Raw genomic sequence first — 25,863 nt, 5'->3', positions numbered from 1 at the left:
AATTTGGGAGAGGAGACCTTCATAGGAACAAAGCGGGAAGAAAGCCATACCAAATCCCCAACGCGTAGTCGGGGACCCACACCGCGGCGGCGGTTGGCAAAGCGCTGAGCCTTCTCCTGTGACAACTTCAAGTTGTCCACCACATGATTCCAGATCTGCTGCAACCTATCCACCACAGAATCCACCCCAGGACAGTCAGAAGGCTCCACATGACCCGAAGAAAAGCGAGGATGGAAACCAGAGTTGCAGAAAAAAGGCGAAACCAAGGTGGCGGAACTAGCCCGATTATTAAGGGCAAACTCAGCCAACGGCAAGAATGTCACCCAATCGTCCTGATCAGCAGAGACAAAACACCTCAAATAAGCCTCCAAAGTCTGATTGGTTCGCTCCGTCTGTCCATTAGTCTGAGGATGGAAAGCAGACGAAAACGACAAATCAATGCCCATCCTACTACAAAAGGATCGCCAGAACCTGGAAACGAACTGGGATCCTCTGTCTGACACAATATTCTCAGGGATGCCGTGCAAACGAACCACGTTCTGGAAAAACACAGGAACCAGATCGGAAGAGGAAGGCAGCTTAGGCAAAGGAACCAAATGGACCATCTTGGAGAAGCGATCACATATCACCCAGATAACGGACATGCCCTGAGATAGCGGAAGATCAGAAATGAAATCCATGGAGATATGTGTCCAAGGTCTCTTCGGGACAGGCAAGGGCAAGAGCAAACCGCTGGCACGAGAACAGCAAGGCTTAGCTCGAGCACAAGTCCCACAGGACTGCACAAATGACCGCACATCCCTTGACAAGGAAGGCCACCAAAAGGACCTGGCCACCAGATCTCTGGTGCCAAAAATTCCCGGGTGACCTGCCAACACCGAGGAATGAACCTCGGAAATGACTCTGCTGGTCCACTTATCCGGGACAAACAGTCTGTCAGGTGGACAAGACTCAGGCCTATCAGCCTGAAATCTCTGCAACACACGTCGCAGATCCGGAGAAATAGCTGACAAGATAACTCCATCTTTAAGAATACCAACAGGATCAGCGACTCCAGGAGCATCAGGCACAAAGCTCCTAGAAAGAGCATCGGCCTTCACATTCTTTGAACCTGGTAAATACGAGACAACAAAATCAAAGCGGGAGAAAAACAATGACCAGCGGGCCTGTCTCGGATTAAGGCGTTTAGCAGACTCGAGATACATCAGATTTTTGTGATCAGTCAAGACCACCACACGATGCTTAGCACCCTCGAGCCAATGACGCCACTCCTCAAATGCCCATTTCATGGCCAACAACTCCCGATTGCCCACATCATAATTTCGCTCGGCAGGCGAAAACTTCCTAGAGAAAAAGGCACAAGGTTTCATAACAGAGCAACCAGGGCCTCTCTGCGACAAAACGGCCCCTGCCCCAATCTCCGAAGCATCCACCTCAACCTGAAAGGGAAGTGAGACGTCAGGCTGGCACAAAACAGGCGCCGAAGTAAACCGGCGTTTCAACTCCTGGAAAGCCTCCACGGCAGCAGGAGCCCAGTTAGCTACATCGGAGCCCTTCTTGGTCATATCCGTCAAAGGTTTCACAATGCTAGAAAAATTAGCGATAAAACGACGGTAGAAGTTAGCGAAGCCCAAGAACTTCTGAAGACTCTTAACTGACGAGGGCTGAGTCCAATCAAGAATAGCTCGGACCTTGACTGGGTCCATCTCCACAGCAGAAGGGGAAAAAATGAACCCCAAAAAGGGAACCTTCTGTACACCAAAGAGACACTTTGAGCCCTTGACAAACAAAGAATTTTCACGCAAAATTTTAAAGACCAACCTGACCTGCTCCACATGCGAATCCCAATTATCAGAAAAAACCAAAATATCATCCAGATAAACAATCAAAAATTTATCCAGATACTTCCGGAAAATGTCATGCATAAAGGACTGAAAAACTGAAGGCGCATTGGAGAGCCCAAAAGGCATCACCAAGTACTCAAAATGACCTTCGGGCGTATTGAATGCGGTTTTCCATTCATCACCTTGCTTAATGCGCACAAGGTTGTACGCACCACGAAGGTCTATCTTGGTGAACCACTTGGCACCCTTAATCCGGGCAAACAAGTCAGACAACAGCGGTAAAGGATACTGAAATTTGACAGTGATCTTATTTAAAAGCCGATAATCAATACAAGGTCTCAAAGATCCGTCCTTTTTTGCCACAAAAAAGAATCCCGCACCAAGAGGGGAAGAAGACGGACGAATATGTCCTTTCTCCAGAGACTCCTTGATATATGAACGCATAGCGGTATGTTCAGGTACCGACAGATTAAACAGTCTTCCCTTAGGAAATTTACTGCCTGGGATCAAATCTATAGCACAGTCACAGTCCCTATGAGGAGGCAGTGCACTGGACTCAGACTCACTGAAGACATCCTGATAATCAGACAAATACTCCGGAACTTCCGAAGGCGTAGAAGAAGCAATAGACACAGGCAGGGAATCCCCATGAATACCACGACAGCCCCAACTTGAGACTGACATAGCCTTCCAGTCCAGGACTGGATTATGGGTCTGTAACCATGGCAGCCCTAAAACAACCAAATCATGCATTTTATGTAAAACCAGGAAACGTATCACCTCGCGGTGTTCAGGAGTCATGCACATGGTAACCTGTGTCCAATACTGCGGTTTATTTGCTGCCAATGGTGTAGCATCAATACCCCTAAGAGGAATAGGATTTTCTAATGGTTCAAGAGTAAAACCACAGCGCTTAGCAAATGAGAGATCCATGAGACTCAGGGCAGCACCTGAATCTACAAACGCCATGACAGGATAAGATGACAGTGAGCAAATCAAAGTTACAGACAGAATAAATTTAGGTTGCAAATTACCAACGGTGACAGGACTAACAACCTTAGCTATACGTTTAGAGCATGCTGAGATAACATGTGTAGAATCACCACAGTAGTAGCACAAGCCATTCCGGCGTCTATGAATTTTCCGCTCATTTCTAGTCAGGATTCTATCACATTGCATTAAATCAGGTGTCTGTTCAGACAACACCATGAGGGAATTTGCGGTTTTTCTATCACATTGCACCGAATTAGGTGTCTGTTCAGACAACACCATGAGGGAATTTGCGGTTTTGCGCTCCCGCAACCGCCGGTCAATTTGAATAGCCAGTGCCATAGTATCATTCAGACCTGTGGGAATGGGAAAACCCACCATAACATTCTTAATGGCTTCAGAAAGGCCATTTCTAAAATTAGCGGCCAGTGCACACTCGTTCCAATGTGTCAGCACGGACCATTTCCGAAATTTTTGGCAATACACTTCAGCCTCGTCCTGCCCCTGAGACATAGCCAGCAAGGCCTTTTCTGCCTGAATCTCAAGATTGGGTTCCTCATAAAGTAAACCGAGCGCCAGAAAAAACGCATCAAGATCAGCCAATGCCGGATCTCCTGGCGCCAGCGAAAAAGCCCAATCCTGAGGGTCGCTGTCATGTTCTCAATGGCAAGAGAACATAGCATCAGTATATATAGGAACTAGCTCTTGGAAGATGGGAACTGAGCTGACCATGAACTAAACCTAACGCACAACTAGCAGTGGCCGGGTAGCATGCCTACGTTGATTCTAGATGCCCAGCACCAGCCGGAGGACTAAATAATGCTAGCAGAGGAAAATATTAGTCCTAGCTCACCTCTAGAGAAATACCCCGAAAGGAGACAGAGGCCCCCCACATGTATTGGCGGTGAATTAAGATGAAATAACAAACGTAGTATGAAAATAGGTTTAGCAAATTTGAGGTCCACTTACTACATAGCAGAAGACAGAAAGGACACTTTCATGGTCAGCTGAAAACCCTATCAAAACACCATCCAGGAATTACTTTAAAACTCTGGCATTAACTCATAACACCAGAGTGGCAATTCCTGTTCACAAGAGCTTTCCAGACACAGTAACGAAACTACAGCTGTGAACTGGAACAAAAATGCAAAAACAAACATGGACAAGAGTCCAACTTATCTAGTAGTTGTCTAGGAGCAGGAACAAGCACAGAGAGGCTTCTGATAACATTGTTGACCGGCAAGCAACTAACAGAGCAGCAAGGTTATATAGCGACTCCCACATCTTGATGGGAACAGGTGAACAGAGAAGATGAAAACACCAGTTCAATTCCACCAGTAGCCACCGGGGGAGCCCAGAATCCAAATTCACAACAGTACCCCCCCCTCAAGGAGGGGGCACCGAACCCTCACCAGAACCACCAGGGCGATCAGGATGGGCCCTATGAAAGGCACGAACCAGATCAGAGGCATGAACATCAGATGCATTCACCCAAGAATTATCCTCCTGGCCGTATCCCTTCCACTTGACCAGATACTGGAGTCTCCGTCTGGAAACACGAGAGTCTAAGATTTTCTCCACAAAGTACTCCAACTCACCCTCAACCAACACCGGAGCAGGAGGCTCAACGGAAGGCACAACCGGTACCTCATACCTGCGCAATAATGACCGATGAAAAACGTTATGAATAGAGAAGGATGCAGGGAGGTCCAAACGGAAGGAAACAGGGTTAAGAATCTCCAATATCTTATACGGGCCGATGAACCGAGGCTTAAACTTAGGAGAAGAGACCCTCATAGGGACAAAACGAGAAGACAACCACACCAAATCCCCAACACAAAGCCGAGGACCAACACGACGGTGGCGGTTGGCAAAAAGCTGAGTCTTCTCCTGGGACAACCTCAAATTGTCCACCACCTGCCCCCAGATCTGATGCAATCTCTCCACCACAGCATCCACTCCAGGACAATCCGAAGATTCCACCTGACCAGAGGAAAATCGAGGATGAAACCCCGAATTACAGAAAAACGGGGACACCAAAGTGGCAGAGCTGGCCCGATTATTGAGAGCGAACTCTGCCAATGGCAAAAAAGCAACCCAATCATCCTGGTCAGCAGACACAAAACACCTCAGATATGTCTCCAGGGTCTGATTAGTCCGCTCGGTCTGGCCATTCGTCTGAGGATGGAAAGCGGACGAAAAAGATAAATCTATGCCCATCCTAGCACAGAATGCCCGCCAAAATCTAGACACGAATTGGGTCCCTCTGTCAGAAATGATATTCTCAGGAATACCATGCAAACGAACAACATTTTGAAAAAACAGAGGAACCAACTCGGAAGAAGAAGGCAACTTGGGCAGAGGAACCAAATGGACCATCTTAGAGAAACGGTCACACACCACCCAGATGACAGACATCTTCTGAGAAACAGGCAGATCTGAAATAAAATCCATCGAGATGTGCGTCCAAGGCCTCTTAGGAATGGGCAAGGGCAACAATAATCCACTAGCCCGAGAGCAACAAGGCTTGGCCCGAGCACAAACGTCACAAGACTGCACAAAGCCTCGCACATCTCGTGACAGGGAAGGCCACCAGAAGGACCTTGCCACCAAATCCCTGGTACCAAAAATGCCAGGATGACCTGCCAACGCAGAAGAATGAACCTCAGAGATGACTCTACTGGTCCAATCATCAGGAACAAACAGTTTATCAGGTGGGCAACGATCCGGTCTATCCGCCTGAAACTCCTGCAAGGCCCGCCGCAGGTCTGGAGAAACGGCTGACAATACCACTCCATCCTTAAGGATACCTGTGGGCTCAGAGTTACCAGGCGAGTCAGGCTCAAAACTCCTAGAAAGGGCATCCGCCTTAACATTCTTAGAACCCGGTAGGTATGACACCACAAAATTAAACCGAGAGAAAAATAATGACCAGCGCGCCTGTCTAGGATTCAGGCGCCTGGCGGTCTCAAGATAAATCAAGTTTTTGTGGTCAGTCAATACCACCACCTGATGTCTGGCCCCCTCAAGCCAATGGCGCCACTCCTCAAAAGCCCACTTCATGGCCAAAAGCTCCCGATTCCCAACATCATAATTCCGCTCAGCGGGCGAAAATTTACGGGAAAAGAAGGCACAAGGCCTCATCACGGAGCAGTCAGAACTTTTCTGCGACAACACTGCCCCAGCTCCGATCTCAGAAGCGTCGACCTCAACCTGAAAAGGTAGAGCAACATCAGGCTGACGCAACACAGGGGCAGAGGAAAAACGGCGCTTAAGCTCCCGAAAGGCCTCCACAGCGTCAGGGGACCAATCAGCAACATCAGCACCCTTCTTAGTCAAATCGGTCAATGGCTTAGCAATATCCGAAAAACCAGCAATAAATCGACGATAAAAGTTAGCAAAGCCCAAAAATTTCTGAAGACTCTTAAGAGAAGAGGGCTGCGTCCAATCACAAATAGCTTGAACCTTGACAGGATCCATTTCAATGGAAGAGGGAGAAAAAATATATCCCAAAAAGGAAATCCTCTGTACCCCAAAAACACACTTAGAACCCTTCACACACAAAGAATTAGACCGCAAAACCTGGAAAACCCTCCTGACTTGCTGGACATGAGAGTCCCAGTCATCCGAAAAAATCAGAATATCATCCAGATACACAATCATAAATTTATCCAAATAATCGCGAAAAATATCATGCATAAAGGACTGGAAAACTGACGGAGCATTTGAAAGACCAAAAGGCATCACTAAATACTCAAAGTGGCCCTCGGGCGTATTAAATGCGGTTTTCCACTCATCCCCCTGCCTGATTCGCACCAAATTATACGCCCCACGAAGGTCAATCTTAGAGAACCACTTGGCCCCCTTTATGCGAGCAAACAAATCAGTCAGCAACGGCAATGGGTATTGATATTTTACAGTGATTTTATTCAAAAGCCGATAATCGATACATGGTCTCAAAGAGCCGTCTTTTTTTGACACAAAGAAAAAACCGGCTCCTAAGGGAGATGACGATGGACGAATATGTCCCTTTTCCAAGGACTCCTTTATATATTCTCGCATAGCAGCATGTTCAGGCACAGACAGATTAAATAAACGACCCTTTGGGTATTTACTACCCGGGATTAAATCTATGGCACAATCGCACTCTCGGTGCGGAGGTAATGAACCAAGCTTGGATTCTTCAAAGACGTCACGATAGTCAGACAGGAACTCAGGAATTTCAGAGGGAATAGATGATGAAATGGAAACCACAGGTACATCCCCATGAGCCCCCTTACATCCCCAGCTCAACACAGACATAGCTCTCCAGTCGAGGACTGGGTTGTGAGATTGCAGCCAAGGCAATCCTAGCACCAAATCATCATGTAGATTATACAGCACCAGAAAGCGAATAATCTCCTGGTGATCCGGATTAATACGCATAGTTACTTGTGTCCAGTATTGTGGTTTATTATTAGCCAATGGGGTGGAGTCAATCCCCTTCAGAGGAATAAGAGTCTCCAAAGGCTCTAAATCATACCCACAGCGTTTGGCAAAGGACCAATCCATAAGACTCAAAGCGGCGCCAGAGTCGACATAGGCGTCCGTGGTAATAGATGACAAAGAGCAAATCAAGGTCACAGATAGAATAAACTTAGACGGTAAGGTGCAAATGGAAACAGATTTATCAAGCTTTTTAGTGCGCTTAGAGCATGCTGATATAACATGAGTAGAATCACCACAATAGAAACACAACCCATTTTTCCGTCTAAAATTCTGCCGCTCGCTTCGGGACAGAATTCTATCACACTGCATACTCTCTGGCGACTTCTCAGTGGACACCGCCAGATGGTGCACTGGTTTGCGCTCCCGCAAACGCCTATCGATCTGAATAGCCATTGTCATGGACTCATTCAGACCCGCAGGCACAGGGAACCCCACCATAACATCCTTAATGGCATCAGAGAGACCCTCTCTGAAAGTCGCCGCCAGGGCGCACTCATTCCACTGAGTAAGCACAGACCATTTACGGAATCTTTGACAGTAAATTTCCGCTTCATCTTGCCCCTGAGATAGGGACATCAAAGTTTTTTCTGCCTGAAGCTCCAAATGAGGTTCGTCATAAAGCAACCCCAAGGCCAGAAAAAACGCATCCACATTGAGCAACGCAGGATCCCCTGGTGTCAATGAAAAAGCCCAGTCTTGAGGGTCGCCCCGGAGCAAGGAAATCACAATCCTGACCTGCTGTGCAGGGTCTCCGGCAGAGCGAAATTTCAGGGACAAAAATAATTTGCAATTATTTCGAAAATTCTGAAACCCAGATCTATTCCCCGAGAAAAATTCCGGCCAAGGAATTCTCGGCTCAGATACAGGTGCATGACAAACAAAGTCTTGCAAATTTTGTACCTTCGTGGCGAGATTATTCAAACCTGCAGTTACACTCTGAAGATCCATTACAAACAGGTGGACACAGAGCCATTCAAGGGTTAAGAGGAGGTAAGAAGCAGCTAGACAGCAATTAAGGGCTAGGCAGCAAAACTCTGAGGGGAAAAAAAAAAAAATTCCCTTAAACACTTCTTTTTCTCCTGCTTCAGCCCAAACAATTAACACTTTGTGGGCCGGTCAAACTGTCATGTTCTCAATGGCAAGAGAACATAGCATCAGTATATATAGGAACTAGCTCTTGGAAGATGGGAACTGAGCTGACCATGAACTAAACCTAACGCACAACTAGCAGTGGCCGGGTAGCATGCCTACGTTGATTCTAGATGCCCAGCACCAGCCGGAGGACTAAATAATGCTAGCAGAGGAAAATATTAGTCCTAGCTCACCTCTAGAGAAATACCCCGAAAGGAGACAGAGGCCCCCCACATGTATTGGCGGTGAATTAAGATGAAATAACAAACGTAGTATGAAAATAGGTTTAGCAAATTTGAGGTCCACTTACTACATAGCAGAAGACAGAAAGGACACTTTCATGGTCAGCTGAAAACCCTATCAAAACACCATCCAGGAATTACTTTAAAACTCTGGCATTAACTCATAACACCAGAGTGGCAATTCCTGTTCACAAGAGCTTTCCAGACACAGTAACGAAACTACAGCTGTGAACTGGAACAAAAATGCAAAAACAAACATGGACAAGAGTCCAACTTATCTAGTAGTTGTCTAGGAGCAGGAACAAGCACAGAGAGGCTTCTGATAACATTGTTGACCGGCAAGCAACTAACAGAGCAGCAAGGTTATATAGCGACTCCCACATCTTGATGGGAACAGGTGAACAGAGAAGATGAAAACACCAGTTCAATTCCACCAGTAGCCACCGGGGGAGCCCAGAATCCAAATTCACAACAGGTCGCCCCGTAAGAACGAAATAACAATTTTTACTTGCTGAGCAGAATCTCCAGATGAACAGGGTCTCAGGGACAAAAACAATTTACAATTATTCACGAAATTCCTAAACTTAAACCTGTCTCCGGAAAACAGTTCAGGAATCGGTATTTTAGGTTCTGACCTAGGATTTCTGATAACATAGTCTTGTATGCCCTGCACACGAGTAGCCAGCTGGTCCACACTTGTAATCAAGGTCTGGACATTCATGTCTGCAGCAAGCATAGCCACTCTGAGGTAAAGGGGAAGAAGAAAAAAAAAACTCAGAATCTTCTTTCTTATAATCCCTCTTCTGCAATGCATTAAACATTTAATACAGGCCTGGCAAACTGTTATGACCCCAATGGCGAGGGTCTCAGAGGAACGTGGAAGTCTGCAGAATACAAAAATCCAGCTCATAGGGCAGTGGTAACTGGGTTGACCATATATCTACTCCTAACGCCAACACTAGAAGTAGCCGGGGATCATTCCTACGTTGATTCTAGATGACACGCGCCAGCCGGAGAATCTAGCTACCCCTAGTAGAGGAAAACAAAGACCTTTCTTGCCTCCAGAGAAGGGGACCCCAAAGCTGGATAGAAGCCCCCCACAAATAATGACGGTGAGGTAAGAGGAAATGACAAACACAGAAATGAACCAGGTTTAGCACAGAGAGGCCCGCTAACTGATAGCAGAATAAAGAAAGATAACTTATATGGTCAACAAAAACCCTATCAAAATCCACACTGGAAATTCAAGAACCCCCGAACCGTCTAACGGTCCGGGGGGAGAACACCAGCCCCCTAGAGCTTCCAGCAAAGGTCAGGATATAAATTTGGAACAAGCTGGACAAAAATACAAAACCAAAACAAATAGCAAAAAGCAAAAGGCAGACTTAGCTGATATAACTGGAACCAGGATCAGTAGACAAGAGCACAGCAGACTAGCTCTGATAACTACGTTGCCAGGCATTGAACTGAAGGTCCAGGGAGCTTATATAGCAACACCCCTAACTAACGACCCAGGTGCGGATAAAAGGAATGACAGAAAAACCAGAGTCAAAAAACTAGTAACCACTAGAGGGAGCAAAAAGCAAATTCACAACAGTCTATTTAGCGTTAGCGGGCCTCATTTGCTTAAACCTGTTTTTCATTACTACGTTTGTATTTTCCCCTTAACTCACCGTTATTATTTGTGGGGGCTGTCTAAACTTTGGGGTCATTTCTCTGAGGCAAGTGAGGCTTGGCTTTCTCTCTAGGGGTAGTTAGTTTCTCAGGCTGTGACGAGGTGTCTAGGTTTTTAGGTAACGCTCCACGGCTGCCTTTAGTGTGTTTTGGATAGGTTCAGTGTTGCGGTCAGTATAGTTTCCACATCCAGAGAGCTCGTCCTAATATTCTGGTTTACCTATCAGGTCAGTTTGGTGATCCTACCACCGGATCATAACAGTGACGTAGTATACAGCACAGAGCCACGTAGTATACAGCACAGAGCCACGTAGTATATTGCACAGCGAAGTAAGTAGTATACAGCACAGAGCCACGTAGTATATTGGCCAGTCACGTAGTATATTGCCCAGCCACGTTTGTCACAGGTTAAAAAATAAACATATACTCACCTTTCCAAGAGCCCCTTGTAGTCCACGGCAGCTTCCGGTCCCAGGTTTGGTCTGAGCGCAGGACCTGTCATGACGTCGCGGTCACATGACCGTGTAGCGGTCACATGACCGTGACGTCACGTCAGGTCCTTTCCGTGCAGGCCTTGTGATGACGTCACGGTCACATGACCGTGACGTCATGGCAGATCCTTCTGCCATACCATCTTTGCCACCGCAACCTGCAACGGAAGATGGCGGGCGGCGCGAGCGGCTCAGCGGACTACAGAGGGTGAGTATAGCAGGTTTTTTATTTATTTATTATTTTTAACATTACATTTTGTACTATTGATGCCGCATAGGCAGCGTCAATAGTACAAAGTTGGGGACACACAGGGTTAATAGCGGCGGTAACAGAGTGCGTTACCCGTGGCATAACGCAGTCCATTACTGCCGGCATTAACCCTGTGTGAGCGGTGACCGGAGGGGTGTATGCGGGCGCCGGGCAGTGAGTGCGGGGAGTAAGGAGCGGCCATTTTTTTCCGGACTGTGCGCATCGCTGATTGGTCACGGCAGCCATGACAGGCAGCTGGCGAGACCAATCAGCGAACGAATAACCGCGACAGACAGACAGACAGAAGGACAGACGGAAGTACCCTTAGACAATTATATAGTAGATATTTAATTCAGCGCTAGATAGCAGAAAAGCCGGTAATTCAATTGCCGGCTTTTCCTATCTCCTTCACAAACCCGACATGATATGAGACATGGTTTACATACAGTAAACCATCTCATATCCCTTCTTTTATTACATACTCCTCTTTACTAATGTAAGAAGTGTCTTTGTGTCAAATTTGGGGTCTCTAGCTATTAAATTAAAGGGTTAAATCCCAGAAAAAATTGACATGAGCTCCTGTGCAATTTTCTCCGCCAGAGTGGGAAAGCCAGTGACTGAGGGCAGATATTAATAGACTAGAGAGGGACCATGGTTATTGGCCCCCCCTGGCTAAAAACATCTGCCCCCAGCCACCCCAGAAAAGGCACATCTGTAAGATGCCCCTATTCTGGCACTTAGCCTCTCTCTTCCCACTCCCGTGTAGCGGTGGGATATGGGGTAATGAAGGGTTAATGTCACCTTGCTATTGTAAGGTGACATTAAGCCAGGTTAATAATGGAGAGGGGTCAATTATGACAAATGACATATGACAAATGTGAGATGGTCCCTAAAAAAATAATTTTGTTGTAAAAATGAGAAATCGCTTGTCAACTTTTAACCCTTATAACTTCCTAATAAAATTGTGCTGATGTAAAGTAGACATGTGGGAAATGTTATTTATTAACTATTTTGGGCCGGTGCCAGTAGTGGGCCGCTGCGCGCCGACTCACCCTTCCCCCCCCAGCACTGCCGCCGCTGCATTCCACTATACCGGCGTCTATGAGGCCGTTACAGTTGAATGCAATGATGGAGGAGAGAGTGCCTGCTGTCTCTCCCTCCCCATCATTCCCCACTCTGCTTCTGACACTGCGGGTGCGCGCGCACTCACGGTGTCTCAGGCAGTGCAGCGGCAGCCGCCGAGACAGGAGCAGGGAGCACCGCGGGCATGAGGAAAGGTGAGGAGCTTGTGTTTTTTGTTTTTTTTTAACTGGACTGTGGGACCATTCTCGGGGGAGGGGAGAGATGTGGGCTCTGCTTTATACTACTGTGTGGGCTCTGCTGTATACTACTGTGTGGGCTGTGCTGTATACTACTATGTGGGCTGTGCTATACACTACTGTGTGGGCTCTGCTGTATACTACTGTGCGGGCTGTGCTGTATACTACTATGTGGGCTGTGCTATATACTACTGTGTGGGCTCTGCTGTATACTACTATGTGGGCTGTGCTATATACTACTATGTGGGCTGTGCTATATACTACTATGTGGGCTGTGCTATATTCTACTGTGTGGGCAGTGGTATATACTACTATGTGGGCTCTGCTGTATACTACTATGTGGGCTGTGCTATATACTACTATGTGGGCAGTGCTGTATACTACTGTGTGGGCAGTGCTGTATACTACTATGTGGGCAATGCTTTATACTACTTTGTGGGCTGTGCTGTATACTTCTATGTGGGCAGTGCTGTATACTACTGTGTGGGTTCTGCTGTATACTACTATGTGGGCTGTGCTATATACTACTATGTGGGCTCTGCTGTATACTACTATGTGGGCAGTGCTGTATACTACTATGTGGGCTGTGCTATATACTATGTGGGCTGTGCTGTATACTACTATGTGGGCTGTGCTGTATACTACTGTGTGGACTGTGCTGCATACTGCTACGTGGGCTGTGTTATCTGCTATGTGGGTTGTGCTTTCTACTATGGGGGTATATTATATTCTATGGGGGAGGCCGTGTTATATTCTATGGGGGCTACATTATATATTATGGGGAGGTGGGCTGTATGATATTCTATGGGGTGGCTGCATTATACTCTGGGGTGGCTGCATTATATTCTGTAGGGTGGTGACTGCATTATACTGTATGTGGGCTGTATTATACTGTATCGAGGACTATGGGGAATACGTTATACTATATGAAGAACTATGGGGAACATTATACTATGGGAAGTGAATTGTACTACATGGATGACTATGGCGGTGCATTATACTATATGGAGCACTATGAGGAGTGTATTATGCTATATGGAGAAAAAGCTTAAGAAAAATGTACTGTGTCTTGATTTCTATTAAGTTACTGAAGTTTGTGAATTATTTATAACACTTATTCTAAGGGTGTTCATATTGGAGATACAAACTTCCTTTATGTATTTTCTGTATGGATGGTGCAGAGAGATGTGTGTTGTATGGCAGCTGGAAGGGAATCTGATTTATAGAGAAATGTCGTCATATTCTATTACCGATGACTTTGCTTATCCCGTCCTAGTCATACCACAAAGCTGACAATGGAGTTAGAGAAAACAGGAACTTCCAGCCTATTGCCTCGACACTTTTTAAAGTCAGAAAATGCAAATATTCATATAATGATAATAATACTAATGATGATATTTTTCTCTTTTAGTTTCGCCATCCTATCTGCTGTGGTGCTTAGGGGAGAAAGTCCTTATCCGGGTAGGAATGTATATTGTGAAAGGCATTTTATGACGGGTCTTTGAAGAGACACAAAACCTAAAGTACATGATAGCTACATAGATGAATGCAGCATATATCTCTAGTAGGGAGCAAATGATTGATTTTCTTTAAGTGTAATTACTAATGGAAAATGAGTAAAAATCCTTTGCCCTTAAAATTGTATTTTACTTATTGCTTGATCCACTAGCCTGCGGAAACATTTACATACAAAGAAGACAATTATATTAGCTGCTTTCTTTTAAGGTGAGCTTTAAAAGTATACTTTAGGATAGGGCTACATGGTGATTTAGGCCATGACACCTGACGCAGAACCAAGTTTAGCTCTGTGTCGCAACACAACATAAATGAATGGGGTCATATTGTGACCCCCGAGGGGTCAGAAAAAATTCAACAAGTTTGGACTCTATTCACTTGAATTGTGCTGCGATGTAGCGGTGGCACTTAGTGAACCTTGGGAGGGCGATAGGGGTCTCAGTCACCATGTAGCCATAGTCATGAAGGGATTATACAAGACTATCTAATTTTTTTATTAGGGGCCTAAGAACTAACAGACAGGTCATTAATAACTACCTGCCTGTTGTTCCTGGTGCCGACCTCTACTCCTGACAGCGATACAGCGGCTTCCGCTGAGGTCACGTCGACAGACCAGCGACTTCTCTTTCGCTCTCCTCTGTTGATGAGATGTGACTGCTGACATCATGCCTAACTGCAGTTAGCCGACTGTCAATCAGCATGACATCAGCACTGTACGCCCGGAAGAGCAGCCCGGAAGAAGAAGTGGCGCTGGATAGAACAAGCAGGTAGTTGCCTCTGTTAGTAACTACCTGCATGTTTTTAGACCCATAGTTAAAAAAAAAGAAAAATAATACTGGGCCACATCTTTAATTTTATACCTCCTTAGAGACAGTTTTAATTGTAATACATAAGGTTTAAAACAGTCTGTAAAACTGTTATGTAGAGACTAGTGATGAGCGAGTATACTCGTTGCTCGGGTTTTCCCGAGCACGCTTGGGTGGTCTCTGAGTATTTGTTAGTGCTTGGAGATTTAGTTTTCGTAGCCGCAGCTGAATGATTTACAGCTGCTAGACAGCTTGAATACATGTGGGGATTCCCAGCAACCATGTAAATCATTCAGCTGTGTCAACAAAAACTAAATCTCTGAGTACTTACAAATACTTGGAGACCACCCTAGCGTGCTCAGGAAAACCCGAGCAACGAGTATACTCGGTCGTCACTAGTAGAGACACTAACATGGACCCCTAGTGTGAGCTGCTACTTAAACTATAGTGATGATCGCCACACTCATGTATGGCCATGTCATCTACTCCCTTCCTGAGTGCTACACTGTTCTGCAAATATATGGAGGCGTAAAATGTGACCAGGCAGTGCACCATTATTATATACCCTTTCCTGATTTTGCCATAAGAGCTGCCCCTTTTCAATGTGGCTTGGAAAATAAATGTCAGCAGACACCAGAGACAACTAACATGTCTGTGAGCAAATTGTTGGGGGGGGTGCAGAGGATAGCATTGTGGACTGTGGGTTGTGCTCCCCTAAATTAAAGTGTCTTGCCTTTTCCAAATAGGGGAGTGATGATGAAGAAAGACACAAGCAGAACCCTGCGCTGTACAGTTGCTAAACACCATAACAGTCCTGTGTATGAGTTGAAATGAAAAAACAGTTAGACGAACTTATGAAAAATACTCCGATTTTCATATAGAAATCTTGGACAATTGCCGATTTTAGGGAACAGAATAGTGCATTTTTTACAAACAGACGCTTAAATAAATTGTCATCTGAACAGCCCTATTGAATAACATTGGTCAGAGCGCTGACCGACTTTTACCCGGACAGCACACGGTCATATAATACGCTCATCTGAACGAGCCCTTATTGTATGTTTTATATTTCTAATAATAGGTATTCTTGAAAACTGACCGTGTTTATATCTCCTCTCTGTCAGTTGACAAATCTGTCTTGATACGTCAACTTGTTCCCAAGGGTCAGCGGCCGTGTCTTAAGTCATTGGAAAATGAGACGTCTGTGAAAGATCTAAGCGAGGCTATTGAGTTTACTAAATGCTGCTGGAATAATGACAAACTCAAGAGGCCTCCATTTAGTGGTAAGTAACATCTGATAAGCAATAATAATCGGACTATGGACTATGCGTTCTATGAGCAGTGTTGTGTCTCTATCCTGTACGTGGTGAAATCAGCCTAACATAACACATTGAAGACATACAGTCAGTATACATGCATGTATTCCACTAGAACGTATGATGGACTCCGCATTCAGAAACAGTTTATATCCACATCCCGTTTGAGCCATTTTTCACTTTTGTGCTTTCGTTTTTCTTCCCTTTTTTCCAAGATTTATATATATATTTTTTATTTTCGGTTCACAATATCCATATGATCACTTATTTTTTCGCAGGGTGAGTTGTAGTGTTAAATGACACCTTTAACTTTACACTATAAAGCACAGAATACAGGATAAACCAGCTAAGTATGGTAAACTAGTAAAAAAAATATACATCGATTCTATTGTAAAATGTTCGGCCAACCAGATACTGTAGGTCAGTAAGATTATGGCCATACCAAATTATCATATTTTTTTTATGGATTTGTAAAAATTTAGAACTTTGGATTTAAAAAATTTCGGTTGTGTCACCATATTCTGAGACCCGTGACTTTTTATTTCTTCATTAATGGAGCTGTATGAAGGATTGTTTTTGCAGTGCTGAGCTGTAGTTTTTATTGGTACATTTTAATTGACGTACAATATTTCGATAGCTTTTTATTGGATTTTTTTTGTAATGAGGAGACAGATAAATTCTGGCATTTTGATTTCCTTTTTATAAGATGTTTATTACATTTATATTTTGATGGATTGAAGTTTAAGGCTTTGTGCACACGTTCCGAATTTTACGCATTTTTTTCGAGTTTTTTCGCTATAAAAACACGATAAAACTGCAAAAAAAAGCTCAAGTTAAGCATCCTATTAATAGAATGCGTTTTTTTCGGGAGCGGAAACGCATTCCGGAAAAAAACGCAGCATGTTCATTAATTTGCGGAATCGCGGGGATTCCGCACACCTAGGAATGCATTGATCTGCTTACTTCCCACATGGGGCTATGCCCACCATGCGGGAAGTAAGCGGATCATGTGCAATTGGTACCCAGGGTGGAGGAGAGTAGACTCTCCTCCACAGATTGGGCACCATTCACTGTTAAAAAAAAAGAATTAAAATAAAAAATAGTGATATACTCACCTTCCGATGGCCCCCGGAGTCCTCCCGCCTCTCAGCGGTGCACGCGGCGGCTTCTGTTTCCAGGGATGCGTGGTGCGTAGGACCTGGGATGACATCACGGTCACGTGACCATGACGTCATCCCAGGTCCTTCGCACAAAGCAAAAAAAAAGTTGGTCACACTTGTCAAACACTGTTTGACAAGTGTGACCAACCTGTCAATCAGTTTTCCAAGCGATGCTACAGATCACTTGGAAAACGCTAGCATTCTGCAAGCTAATTATGCTTGGAAAACGCTAGTGTTTAGCGGGAAAACACATGCCAATTCCGCATGCGATATACACGCGGCAGGAGTTGCGGAATTGGTGCGGAAATTTCCGCGGAAATTCTGCAACGTGTGCACTTAGCCTTACAGATGTGGCCAAATGTGCTTCTTTTTTTCTATTTTTTTTCTATGCACCTATGATAATTTAATTACTTATACTATATACAATGCTCAAAAAAATAAAGGTAACACTAAAATCCCACATCCTAGATATCACTGAATGAAATATTCCAGTTGCAAATCTTTATTCATTACATAGTGGAATGCGTTGAGAACAATAACACCTAGAAATGATTAATGTAAATCACAACTAATATCCCATGGAGGTCTGGAGTTGGAATGATGCTCAAAATCAAAGTGGAAAATGAGATTGCAGGCTGATCCAACTTCAGTGGAAATTCCTCAAGACAAGGAAATGATGCTCAGTAGTGTGTGTGGCCTTCACGTGCCTGTATGACCTCCCTACAATGCCTGAGCATTGTTCTGATGAGGCGGTAGATGGTCTCTTAAGGGATCTCCTCTCAGACATGGACTAAAGCAGCCACCAACTCATGGACAGTCTGTGATGCAACGTGACGTTGGTGGATGATGCGAGACATGATGTTCCAGATGTGTTCAATCAGATTCAAGTCAGCGGAACGGGCAGGCCAGTCCATAGCTTCAATGCCTTCATCTTGCAGGAACTGCTGACACACTCCAACCACATGAGGTCTAGCATTCTCCTGCATTAGGAGGAACCCAGGGGTCTGAGGATTTCATCTCGGTACCTAATGACAGTCAGGCTACCTCTGGCAAGCACATGGAGGGCTGTGCGGCCCTCCAAAGAAATGCCACCCCACACCATTACTGACCCACTGCCAAACCGGTCATGCTGAAGGATGTTGCAGGCAGCAGATCGCTCTCCATGGCTTCTCTGTCACGTGTCACATGTGCTCAGTGTGAACCTGCTTTCATCTGTGAAGAGCACAGGGCGCCAGTAGTGAATTTGCCAATCCTGGTGTTCTGTGGCATATGCCAAGCATCCTGCACGGTGTTGGGCTGTGAGCACAACCCCCATATGTGGACGTCGGGCACGCACACCACCCTCATGGAGTTGGTTTCTAACCGTTTGTGCAGACACATGCACATTTGTGGCCTGCTAGAGGTCATTTTGCAGGGCTCTGGCAGTGCTCCTCCTGTTCCTCCTTACACAAATGCTGAGGTAGCAGTCCTGCTGCTGGGTTGTTGCCCTCCTACGGCCCCTTCCATGTCTCCTGGTGTGCTGGCCTGTCTCCTGATAGCGCCTCCAGCCTCTGGACACTACGCTGACAGACACAGCAAACCTTCTTGCCACAGCTCGCATTGATGTGCCATCCTGGATGAGCTGCACTACCTGAGCCACTTGTTTGGGTTGTAGAGTCCGTCTCATGCTACTACGAGTGTGAAAGCACAACCAACATTCAAAAGTGACCAAAACATCAGCCAAAAAGCATTGGTACTGAGATGTGGTCTGTAGTCCCCACCTGCAGAACCACTCCTTTATTGAGGGTGTCTTGATAATTGCCAATAATTTCCATCTGTTGTGTATTCCATTTGCACAGCATGTGAAATTGATTGTCAAACAGTGTTGCTTCCTAAGTGGACAGTTTGATTTCACAGAAGTTTGATTTACTTGGAGTTATATTCTGTTGTTTAAGTGGTCCCATTATTTTTTTGAAAAAATATTTCAGTAAAAAGTGAAATTATAATACAACAGTCCCCCAGCTGCCATTGTAACCCATCCGCACCCTTAGATTATGTTATTGTGAAACCAATGGGCACCCACACATTAACTCCTTACCGGTATGTTATATGCCGGAACCCTGACTTTGATGCAAGCTCGCACGCTAAGCCCACATCTATTCCTGCACATGATGGCTGATCAGTCTGGTCACATGATCCCCTACCAGCAGCTATTTTACAAACTGGAGATCTGTGTAGTCTGTGAAGAAAGCTACACTAACAAGAGCAGGAGAAGAACCTGTCATACCTGTATAATAGCAAATGCCACAAAATCATGTCCCCAACACATCTGATAAAATAAAGATAATGAGGCTGACCATGGCAACTCATTCTGTGGCCAGCAATAGATAGTGTAATACAGCAGTTATAGGAGGCAAACGGTGCAAAATTTGTAATGAAGCCCAAATGCAAAAATAATTTTTATCCCCAATTGTATGCATGTAACCCCTTTACGACCTTAGAAGTAGACCTTAGATGCTTCCGGCAGTTTAACCCCTTAAATGCTGCGATAGATATCGATTGCAACATTTAGAAAGCAGGCAGAGGGTGGAAGCTCCATCTCCCCTCAGATCGGTGCATCTGTAAGATGCCCAAGTGTGGTAGTCATGGGCGAGCTTCGGTCCCTACTCGTTCTGGCATCCTACAGACAAGGGGTTCCTCAGTCCTTGTGTGCTGCTGTGTATGTGGTGCTTTCCACTTACTTTCAGCCAGCAGGCCTTTTCTGAGTCCAGGAATCCCTCTTCTGGAACCAGGGCAGCAAACAGTCCTGGAGACACGTGGTTAATAAATACCAAACTTTTACTTAGAGAATGGTAGTCTGTATAATATTTACTAGCAGGTTTAAAGGATAAGGCCCAATGGGTTGTCATCTTTCCCACAGGTACCGGATATAACTTTAGCCCTGGTTCTCATGATAGGTGGCATATCCCCCTCTCTGGCCTTCCTAACCCTTGGGAATCTCTAGCAGCATTTCTGTAGTGCGATACCTTCCACCCCATATAGTTCGAGTCCAACCTTTCATCTGGCTTCGCAAGCTAAGTGGCCCTGGCCTGTTGTGAGTTTGGTTTTTGGGCTCCCCCGGTGGTCACTGGTGGTACTGGACTTGTGTGCTTCACTTTCTCTGTTCACCTGTTTCCATCAGGATATGGGTGTATCCTATTTAGCCTTGCTGCTCAGTTATTCTAGTGCCGGCCATCAATGTAACCAGAGCCTTTCTGTTGCATGTTCCTGCTTCTAGACTACTATCAGCTAAGTTGGACTCTTAGTCCTAAGTTTGTTTTGCATTTTTGTTCCAGTTCACAGTTATGTTATTTTTCTGTAGCTGGAAGCTCTTGTGGGCCGAAATTGCCACTCCGGTGTCATGAGTTGACACATGAGTCTTAAAGTTATTTCGGGATGGTATTTTAATAGGGTTTTCAGCTGACCGTGAAGTTCCCTATTGTATCTTCTTGCTATCTAGTAAGCGGACCTCGCTTTGCTGAACCTACCTTCATACTGCGTATGTCTTTTCCTCTGAACTCACCGTCAATATATGTGGGGGGCTTCTGTCTCCTTTTTGGGGGAATTTCCCTAGAGGTAAGCCAGGTCTGTCTTTTCCTCTATTAGGGTTAGTTAGTCCTCCGGCTGGCGCTAGGCGTCTAGGGATAAAACGTAGGTACGCCACCCGGCCACTGTTAGTTGTGTGGTAGGTTTAGCTCACGGTCAGCTCGAGATTCCATCACCCAAGAGCTGTTCTGTTATTTATGTTCTCTGACGTTCCCTTGCCATTGGGAACCATGACAGTATGGCCGGCCCAGTGTTAAAACCGTTGGCAGAAGAAAGGAGAGAAAAAGAAGTCTGCAGATTTTTTTTTTTTTTTTCCTCTGAGCTTGCTCTATAGTTGACTTAGTTGCATTTCTGCTCTAATTGCAGCCTTTGTCTCTCTCTCTCCTTCTAATCCTTGAATGGCTCTGATCTCACCTGATTAAAATGGATCCTCAGAGTTTGGCTACAGGTTTGAATAATCTTGCTACGAAGGTTCAAAATTTACAGGATTTTGTTATTCATGCTCCTGTATCTGAACCTAGTATTCCTATACCAGAATTTTTCTCCGGGGATAGATCTCGTTTCCTGAATTTCAAAAATAATTGTAAATTATTTCTTTCCCTGAGATCTCGCTCCGCTGGAGATCCCGCACAGCAGGTTAGGATAGTAATTTCCTTGCTGCGGGGTGACCCTCAAGACTGGGCATTTGCATTGGCACCCGGGGATCCTGCGTTGCTCAATGTGGATGCGTTTTTTCTGGCTTTGGGGTTGCTTTATGAGGAACCTAACTTAGAGATTCAGGCTGAAAAAGCCTTGATGGCCCTATCTCAAGGGCAAGATGAAGCTGAAATATACTGCCAAAAATTTCGTAAATGGTCTGTGCTTACTCAGTGGAATGAGTGCGCCCTGGCGGCGAATTTCAGAGAGGGTCTCTCTGATGCCATTAAAGATGTTATGGTGGGGTTCCCTGCACCTACAGGTCTGAATGAGTCCATGACAATGGCTATTCAGATTGATCGGCGTTTGCGGGAGCGCAAACCTGTGCACCATTTGGCGGTGTCTTCTGAGAAGGCTCCAGAAAATATGCAATGTGATAGAATTCTGTCCAGAAGCGAACGGCAGAATTTTAGGCGAAAAAATGGGTTGTGCTTCTATTGTGGTGATTCAACTCATGTTATATCAGCATGCTCTAAACGTACAAAAAAGGTTGATAAGTCTATTTCAATTGGCACTTTACAGTTTAAGTTTATTCTGTCTGTGACCTTGATTTGTTCATTATCGTCAATTACCGCGGATGCCTATGTCGACTCTGGCGCCGCTTTGAGTCTAATGGATTGGTCCTTTGCCAGGTGCTGTGGGTTTGATCTAGAGCCTCTGGAAGTTCCTATACCTCTGAAGGGTATTGACTCTACACCATTGGCTAGTAATAAACCACAATACTGGACACAAGTGACTATGCGTATGAATCCAGACCATCAGGAGATGATTCGCTTCCTTGTGTTGTACAATCTACATGACGTTTTGGTGCTCGGATTACCATGGTTACAATCTCATAACCCAGTCCTTGACTGGAAAGCTATGTCTGTGTTAAGCTGGGGATGTCAGGGGGCTCATGGGGACGTACCTTTGGTTTCCATTTCGTCATCTATTCCCTCTGAGATTCCGGAATTTTTATCTGATTATCGTGATGTTTTTGAGGAGCCTAAGCTTGGTTCACTACCTCCTCACAGAGATTGCGATTGTACCATAGATCTGATTCCGGGCAGTAAATTTCCAAAGGGTCGTTTATTTAATCTATCTGTACCTGAACATGCTGCTATGCGAGAATATATTAAGGAGTCCCTGGAAAAGGGACATATTCGTCCTTCATCTCCCTTAGGAGCCGGTTTTTTCTTTGTATCTAAAAAAGATGGCTCTTTGAGGCCGTGTATTGATTATCGACTCTTGAATAAAATTACAGTCAAATATCAGTATCCTCTGCCACTGCTGACTGATTTGTTTGCTCGAATAAAAGGGGCTAAGTGGTTCTCTAAGATTGATCTCCGTGGGGCGTATAATTTGGTGCGAATTAAGCAGGGGGATGAGTGGAAAACCGCATTTAATACGCCCGAGGGCCATTTTGAGTATTTAGTAATGCCTTTTGGTCTTTCAAATGCCCCTTCAGTCTTTCAGTCCTTTATGCATGACATTTTCCGTGAATATTTGGATAAATTTATGATCGTGTATCTGGATGATATTTTGATTTTTTCGGATGACTGGGATTCTCATGTCCAACAGGTCAGGAGGGTTTTTCAGGTTTTGCGGGCTAATTCCTTGTGTGTGAAGGGTTCTAAGTGTATTTTTGGGGTTCAAAAGATTTCTTTTTTGGGGTACATTTTTTCCCCCTCTTCCATTGAGATGGGTCCTGTCAAGGTTCGGGCTATTTGTGATTGGACGCAACCTTCTTCTCTTAAGAGCCTTCAGAAATTTTTGGGCTTTGCTAATTTTTATCGTCGATTTATAACTGGTTTTTCTGATGTTGCTAAACCTTTGACTGATTTGACCAAAAAGGGTGCTGATGTTGCTGATTGGTCCCCTGCTGCTGTGGAGGCCTTTCGGGAGCTTAAGCGCCGCTTTTCTTCCGCCCCTGTGTTGCGTCAGCCTGATGTTACTCTTCCTTTTCAGGTTGAGGTCGATGCTTCCGAGATCGGAGCTGGGGCGGTCTTGTCGCAGAAAAGTTCCGACTGCTCCGTGATGAGACCTTGTGCATTCTTTTCTCGAAAATTTTCGCCCGCCGAGCGAAATTATGATATTGGTAATCGGGAGCTTTTGGCTATGAAGTGGGCTTTTGAGGAGTGGCGTCATTGGCTTGAGGGGGCTAGACATCAGGTGGTGGTATTGACCGATCACAAGAATTTGATTTATCTTGAGTCTGCCAGGCGCCTGAATCCTAGACAGGCGCGCTGGTCGTTGTTTTTCTCTCGGTTTAATTTTGTGGTCTCATACTTACCAGGTTCTAAAAATGTGAAGGCGGATGCCCTTTCTAGGAGTTTTGAGCCTGATTCCCCTGGTGATTCTGAACCTACAGGTATCCTTAAGGATGGGGTGATATTATCTGCTGTTTCCCCAGACCTGCGACGGGCTTTGCAGGAGTTTCAGGCGGATAGACCTGATCGTTGCCCGCCTGGTAGACTGTTTGTTCCTGATGATTGGACCAGTAGAGTCATCTCGGAGGTTCATTCTTCTGTGTTGGCAGGTCATCCCGGGATCTTTGGTACCAGGGATTTGGTGGCTAGGTCCTTCCGGTGGCCTTCCCTGTCTCGAGATGTACGAGTTTTTGTGCAGTCTTGTGATGTTTGTGCTCGGGCCAAACCTTGTTGTTCTCGGGCTAGCGGATTGTTGTTATCTTTGCCTATTCCGAAGAGGCCTTGGACTCACATCTCTATGGATTTTATTTCTGATCTCCCTGTTTCTCAGAAAATGTCTGTCATCTGGGTGGTGTGTGACCGTTTTTCAAAGATGGTTCATTTGGTGCCCTTGCCTAAGTTGCCTTCCTCATCCGAGTTGGTTCCTCTGTTTTTTCAAAATGTGGTTCGCTTGCATGGTATTCCGGAGAATATCGTTTCTGACAGGGGGACCCAGTTCGTGTCTAGATTTTGGCGGGCGTTCTGTGCTAGGATGGGCATTGATTTGTCTTTTTCGTCTCCGTTCCATCCTCAGACTAATGGCCAGACTGAGCAAACTAATCAGACCTTGGAGACTTATTTGAGGTGTTTTGTGTCTGCGGATCAGGATGACTGGGTTGCCTTTTTGCCGTTGGCGGAGTTTGCCCTCAATAATCGGGCTAGTTCTGCCACTTTGGTTTCTCCTTTCTTTTGCAATTCGGGGTTTCATCCTCGTTTTTCTTCCGGTCAGGTGGAGTCTTCGGATTGTCCTGGAGTGGATACTGTGGTGGATAGGTTGCATCGGATTTGGGGACAGGTGGTGGACAATTTGGAGTTGTCCCAGGAGAAGACTCGGCATTTTGCTAACCGCCGTCGTCGTGTTGGTCCTCGTCTTCGTGTTGGGGACTTGGTGTGGTTGTCTTCTCGTTTTGTCCCTATGAAGGTTTCTTCTCCTAAGTTTAAGCCTCGGTTCATCGGCCCGTATAAGATTTTGGAGATTCTTAACCCCGTGTCCTTTCGATTGGACCTCCCAGCATCTTTTTCTATCCATAATGTCTTCCATCGGTCATTATTGCGCAGGTATGAGGTACCGGTTGTGCCTTCCGTTGAGCCTCCCGCTCCGGTGTTGGTTGAGGGTGAATTGGAGTACGTTGTGGAGAAGATCTTGGACTCCCGTGTTTCCAGACGGAAACTTCAGTATCTGGTCAAGTGGAAGGGCTACGGTCAAGAGGATAATTCTTGGGTGACAGCCTCTGATGTTCATGCCTCTGATTTGGTCCGTGCCTTTCATAGGGCTCGTCCTGATCGCCCTGGTGGTTCTTGTGAGGGTTCGGTGCCCCCTCCTTGAGGGGGGGGTACTGTTGTGAGTTTGGTTTTTGGGCTCCCCCGGTGGTCACTGGTGGTACTGGACTTGTGTGCTTCACTTTCTCTGTTCACCTGTTTCCATCAGGATATGGGTGTATCCTATTTAGCCTTGCTGCTCAGTTATTCTAGTGCCGGCCATCAATGTAACCAGAGCCTTTCTGTTGCATGTTCCTGCTTCTAGACTACTATCAGCTAAGTTGGACTCTTAGTCCTAAGTTTGTTTTGCATTTTTGTTCCAGTTCACAGTTATGTTATTTTTCTGTAGCTGGAAGCTCTTGTGGGCCGAAATTGCCACTCCGGTGTCATGAGTTGACACATGAGTCTTAAAGTTATTTCGGGATGGTATTTTAATAGGGTTTTCAGCTGACCGTGAAGTTCCCTATTGTATCTTCTTGCTATCTAGTAAGCGGACCTCGCTTTGCTGAACCTAACTTCATACTGCGTATGTCTTTTCCTCTGAACTCACCGTCAATATATGTGGGGGGCTTCTGTCTCCTTTTTGGGGGAATTTCCCTAGAGGTAAGCCAGGTCTGTCTTTTCCTCTATTAGGGTTAGTTAGTCCTCCAGCTGGCGCTAGGCGTCTAGG

At 45.5% G+C, this 25,863-nt stretch overlaps 1 protein-coding gene across 3 annotated transcripts in view; it reads left to right on the top strand.

Annotated features, from left to right (window-relative positions):
* LOC143817098 (receptor-interacting serine/threonine-protein kinase 3-like) overlaps positions 1-25,863 on the top strand; it is a 121,656-nt gene that overhangs the window by 32,587 nt on the left and 63,206 nt on the right. For all 3 annotated transcript variants that reach the window (XM_077298218.1, XM_077298235.1, XM_077298225.1), the window contains 2 exons: positions 13,841-13,890; positions 15,875-16,033. In XM_077298218.1, the coding sequence (XP_077154333.1) occupies positions 13,841-13,890; positions 15,875-16,033 (209 nt within the window). The remainder of the gene's footprint in view (positions 1-13,840; positions 13,891-15,874; positions 16,034-25,863) is intronic.

This window comes from Ranitomeya variabilis, chromosome 1, assembly GCF_051348905.1.
Source record: "Ranitomeya variabilis isolate aRanVar5 chromosome 1, aRanVar5.hap1, whole genome shotgun sequence".
In the NCBI taxonomy this organism is placed as follows: domain Eukaryota; kingdom Metazoa; phylum Chordata; class Amphibia; order Anura; family Dendrobatidae; genus Ranitomeya; species Ranitomeya variabilis.
The sequence above is the reverse complement of the archived record's forward strand: the minus strand, read 5'-3'. Positions and strand labels throughout refer to the sequence as shown.